Source organism: Raphanus sativus, chromosome 2 (genome assembly GCF_000801105.2).
Source record: "Raphanus sativus cultivar WK10039 chromosome 2, ASM80110v3, whole genome shotgun sequence".
NCBI lineage: Eukaryota > Viridiplantae > Streptophyta > Magnoliopsida > Brassicales > Brassicaceae > Raphanus > Raphanus sativus.
Window position 1 is genome coordinate 19052007 of NC_079512.1, and position 6096 is coordinate 19058102.

Consider the following 6096-nt stretch of genomic DNA (forward strand, 5'->3'; position numbering starts at 1 on the left):
TAGTGCAAAGAGACTTGAAGCTACAATCCTAGAAGAAAATAAAGCTGAAAGCCAAGATAAAGCAAAAGCTATGATACTCCTTCGTCATCACCTCCATGTAGATCTCAAGAATGAGTACTTGACAGTGAAAGATCCGCAAATCCTTTGGAAAAACTTAAAGGAAAGGTATGATCACCAGAAAACTGTGATTTTACCTAAAGCTCGGTATGAATGGACACATCTGAGGTTACAAGACTTTAAGTCTGTAAGTGAGTACAACTCAGCCTTGTTCAAAATTACCTCCAAATTGGAGTTATGTGGAGAGAAAATCACGGAAGCTGATAAGTTAGAGAAGACATTCTCTACTTTTCATGCAAATAATCTTGTCCTGCAGACACAATACCGTGAAAAGGGATTCCAGAAGTATTCTCAACTTATATCTTGTCTCCTTGTGGCTGAGCAAAACAATGAGCTTTTGATGAAAAATCATGGACTACGTCCAACTGGTTCTGTTCCATTCCTTGAAGCGAATGTGACTGAACAGAACAACACTGGCCGCAGAAATGGCTACACTCATGGTCGCGGTCGTGGTCGTGGACATGGTCGTGGAGATACACATAGACGTGGATATGGTCAAATTCGAGTCCGAGGAGTTTCTTTTAAGAACTCTAACTCTCACCAGAAGTGGGAAAACAAGGATGGTAACAAACAAGCAACTGAATGCTACCAATGTGGAAGTAAAGACCATTGGGCTCGTACGTACCGTACACCAAAGCATCTTGTTGACCTGTATCAAAAATCAGTGAAACAAAAGGGAAAGAATGTAGAAACAAATATGGTGTACGAAGGTGGAGAGGGAGACTTTGATATGGTTGATGCCACTCACCTTGACATTTCCGATTTTCTCATTGACGAAGAGAAAAAGTGATCGACAATAACTATTAAAGAGATGCTTTGTTTTTATTTATTTATGAGCTTTTAATTATTTGGCTTTTGATTTTTATTTATTATGGTGTTGTTTCTTTTGCATTAATGAATTTAATATATTTTATTATTTTATGAGATTATAATTTATTTTATTTATTTACTTGAATAGAAATGGATGGTGGAGATTTATGCTTGGCAGACAGTGCAACTAGTCACACAATTCTGAAAAATAAGAAATATTTCTCTCATTTGATAAATAGAGAAGCAAGTGTGAGCACTATAACAGGAAGTGCAAAAATAATTGAAGGCTTTGGCAAAGCAAAAATAATACTTCCAATGGAAGCACAACTTGAAATAGTTGATGCATTATATTCTCCTAAGTCTCAAAGAAACTTATTGAGTTTCAAAGATATTCGCAGAAATGGATATCATATTGAGAAAATAAATGAAGAAAATATTGAATTTCTTCATATTACAAGTATTATCCATGGCTCTAAGAAAGTAGTAGAAAGACTACCAGCATTCTCCACTGGATTGTATTACACTAAGATTAGTACAATTGAGGCAAATGCCATTGTAAACCAGAAGTTTACTGAAAACATTACTGTTTGGCATGACCTGTTAGGCCATCCCGGTTCAACAATGATGCGAAAAATAATCACAAATTCATGTGGGCATCCACTGAATAACCAGAAGATTCTTCCCAATGATTTTTCATGTGCTGCTTGTTCTCAAGGAAAATTGATTATAAGGCCTTCACCAGCCAAGATAATTTATGAATCAATAAACTTTCTGGAACGTATTCAAGGAGACATTTGTGGACCGATTCACCCACCATGTGGAACCTTCAGATATTTTATGGTTCTTATTGACGCATCAACAAGATGGTCACATGTTTCTTTGCTATCAACTCGCAACCAGGCGTTTGCGAGACTGCTTGCTCAGTTGATCAAATTACGAGCATACTTTCCAGATTTTCCCTTAAAGGCAATGCGCCTAGACAATGCTGGTGAATTCATGTCTCAGGCTTTTAATGATTATTGCATGTCTATTGGAATAAGTGTTGAACATCCTGTAGTACATGTTCACACACAAAATGGTTTAGCTGAATCGTTAATTAAACGTCTCCAGTTGATTGCTAGACCATTGCTTATGAAATCAAAACTCTCAGTTTCTGCATAGGGGCATGTTATATTACATGCAGCAGCATTGATTCGCATAAGGCCAACGAGTAATCATCAGTTCTCCCCATCACAATTGATTATGGGTCAAGAGCCAAATATTTTCCATCTTAAGATTTTTGGATGTGCAGTATATGTTCCAATTGCTCCACCACAGCGAACTAAAATGGGACCTCAAAGGAGGTTAGGAATATATGTTGGATATGATTCTGCATCAATCACTAAGTATTTAGAGCCATCCACAGGGGATTTATTTAAGGCCCGATTCGCAGATTGTAATTTTAATGAGTCTGTTTTTCCAACATTAGGGGAAGAGAATAAACAGTTGGGAAAAGATATTAACTGTAATGAATTATCATTATCTTATCTTGATTCTCGAACTAAAGAATGTGACTTAGAAGTCCAAAAGATAATTCATTTACAAAGCTTAGCAAACCAGTTGCCATATGCATTTACTGACCCAAAGAAAGTGACCATGTCACATATCCCAGCTGTAAATGCTCCAGTTAGAATGAATGTCCAAGAAGGACAAAATCAACCTGCTAATGAGTCTAAGACACGCCTGAAGCGTGGTAGACCTGTCGGTTCTAAAGATAAAAATCCTCGAAAAAGAAAAGGAGTAGAAATTGGCAATAATGAAATCGAGGTAATAACTACGAATGAAAAATCTCCAGAAGAGAACATGACACCAAAGGAAATTCAGGTACCTGATAATGAAGAGATCTCAACCAACTTTGTCATGTCTAGAACAAAATGGAACCGAAATCAAATCGACGTCGATGATATTTTTACATACAAAGTAGCAGTTGATTTTATGGATGAAGATCATGAACCAAAATCTATTGAAGAGTGTACACGAAGAAGTGATTGGCCAAAATGAAAAGAATCAATAGATGCTGAATTAAAATCTCTTGCAAAGAGAGCAGTTTTTGGACCTGTAGTCCGTACACCTAAAGGTGTGAAACCAGTGGGTTATAAATGGGTTTTTGTACGAAAGATAAATGAAAACGGGGAGGTTGTGAGATACAAAGCACGTTTAGTTGCTCAAGGATTTTCACAAATACCCGGAATTGATTATGAGGAAACATACTCTCCTGTGGTGGATGCTACTACATTCAAGTTCCTTATCATTCTGGCGATAAAGGAATGACTTGATTTACGCTTAATGGATGTAGTCACAGCTTACTTATATGGCCCACTGGATACTGATATTTACATGAAAGTCCCTGAAGGATTTAAACTGCCTGAAGCAGAAAATTCTAATTCTCGAGAAAGTTATAGCATAAAGTTAAATCGATCTCTTTATGGACTGAAACAGTCAGGACGTATGTGGTATAATCGTCTAAGTGAGTATTTGTTGAAAGAAGGCTATAAAAACGATCCCATCAGTCCATGCATCTTTATAAAGAGATTTGAAAAATGATATGTTATCATTGCAGTGTATATTGATGATTTGAACATCATTGGAACTCCTGAAGAGATCTCACATACAATGGAATACTTGAAAAAAGAATTTGAGATGAATGATCTAGGAAAAACAAGATTTTGTTTGGGACTACAAATTGAGCACCTCAAGAATGGAATCTTAGTGCATCAAGAAACTTACACAGAAAAGGTGGCTAAACGATTTTCTATGGATCAAGCACATCCTTTGAGTAGTCCAATGGTTGTAAGATCACTCGATGTGAATAAAGATCCCTTCCGCCCTAGAGAAAAGGATGAATAAGTTCTTGGTCCTGAAGTACCATACTTAAGTGCAATAGGGGCATTAATGTACTTTGCCAGTCCTACAAGACCTGATATATCATTTGCAGTGAATCTATTGACAAGGTTTAGTTCATGCCCAACTCATAGGCATTGGAATGAGATAAAACATATACTTCGTTACCTTCAAGGTACGAAAGACATGGGTATATTTTTTCCTAATCCATCAACAGAAGATTTGATTGGTTTTGCAGATGCTGTGTACATGTCTGATCCCCACAATGCTAGATAACAAACATGATATGTGTTTACTTGTGGTGGAACTGCTATCTCTTGGCGTTCGATGAAGCAAACCATTGCAGCTACTTCTTCCAACCATGCAGAGATTTTAGCCATTCATGAAGCTAGTCGCGAGTGTGTATGGCTAAGATCAGTCATTCAACATATACGAGAAGATTGTGGTTTATCTACGGGGGAAAAAGACCCTACAGTCATGTATGAGGACAATGCTGCATGTATCGCTCAACTCAAAGATGGATACATCAAAGGAGACATGACAAAGCACATTCTACCAAAATTCTTTTTCACTCATGATCTGCAGAAGAATGGTGATGTTCGTGTTGTTCAAGTTCGTTCAAGCGACAATTTGGCTGACTTATTCACCAAGGCGCTACCCACTGCTACGTTCAAGAAGTTGGTTCATCTTATCGGATTACGTCGTCTCAAGGATCTGTACACATGAGGAGAAGTAATTGCGCGCTGCACTCTTTTTCCTTTAACCATGGTTTTTTCCATTGGGTTTTCTTGGTGAGGTTTTTAATGAGGCAGCATCTTACGCGCATAATAGACATCAATGGGAAGTGTTATATTTACATTTATTGTGATATCGATTATAGGAAGTCTTGCTCACCAAGATTTACTTGTACTTGGTCTCCAAGCTAAACCTTCTCATTGTATCACTATATAAGGAGTTCATTATTTATGGAATAAAACACACCAATTCTTCTCTTTTTTTCTTTCTATTCTTTACTCAAAACACTTATATTCTTATAATATGAAACGAAGAGAGTATTAAAATTCTCTATAGATACTCCATCAATTAGCTGCTCTTACTTTCTTATGATTATTTTTTTCGAGGGTGACAGCTGACAAGTTAGTTATCCTATTTTCATATCTGAAACGCGAGTGTGTTCCCGAGTATTTGTGGGCTCCTAGGGTTGAGAATGAGTTGCCGTATCAAGGATTTTTTTTTTTCAGTTTTGACAACGTTGAGTCTGGGGCCACTACTCATATGCAAGTACTGAAGTGATCCCTTTCCCATGTAGTGTGGTCGCAACATTTATAACCTTGGACTGATAATTAGACAGTAGTTTTATTAGTCGAGTTGTTCGAACATTTATCATCTGGCACAAAAGGTGGGAAATAGACTAAGAATTGTTAATACATAATCCGGCCTAAGAATTGTCAACATTATTAGAAGATAACATCCCTAGAACCGTTTTAAGGTGGAGAACTAGACTAAGAATTGTTAATACATAATCCGGCCTAATTTACATATGGCACAAAAGGGTTCATCAAAACTAGCTAACATGTTAGTAAAAAAAACTGGATTACATATCTCAATTTTAACAAATGATGCAATTTAACATCGATATTTGCTTTACAGAAGTAAATGATATATTAATATCAATTATTTACATTTATAATCTAAATTTGATTATTTAACTTTGTAATCCCTTAGACATTATTTAAGAAGTGATTTTTTAAGTTTGCATATTTGTATTTTCTATAAACAATTTCACATTAAAAAAGTTGACACGATACACTAGAATTATGACATGATTTGTGGCTAATTGTGATATGAATATACATTTATTGTTGATTTGTATTTTGGTAAACTTTTTATAATATGGTAATAATTAATACATCATCATTAAAGTAAATATATTCAAATAAAACATTAAATAATATAGTAACAAAAAATATATTACAAATTTAAAATATTATTTAATTCTATTTTTCTAATTATTAAAATACTATCTATATTATTAAAAGAGAAGTACTCATATACAATACTCCTTGTTTTTCAATGTTATTTACATTTCCATGTCACTGATGTTAAATAATATTTCATATTTTAATGCTTTGTCTTTTCCACTTTGATTAATGTGTATTCCAAAATTAAATTTGAATTAAATACACAATTAAATAATATTTCATATTTTAATGCTTTGTCTATTCCACTTACATTAATGTGTTTTCTAAAATTAAATTTGAATTAAATACACTTAATTAACTTCTCAAT

General features: G+C 34.9%; 1 protein-coding gene across 1 annotated transcript; it reads left to right on the forward strand.

The window, feature by feature from the left end:
• The first annotated feature begins 70 nt into the window (after window positions 1–70).
• On the forward strand, window positions 71–907 carry LOC108836742 (uncharacterized). The gene has a single exon (XM_018609856.2). The coding sequence runs from the start codon at window positions 71–73 to the stop codon at window positions 905–907; it is 837 nt and encodes a 278-aa protein (XP_018465358.2).
• The last annotated feature ends 5189 nt before the right edge of the window (window positions 908–6096 follow it).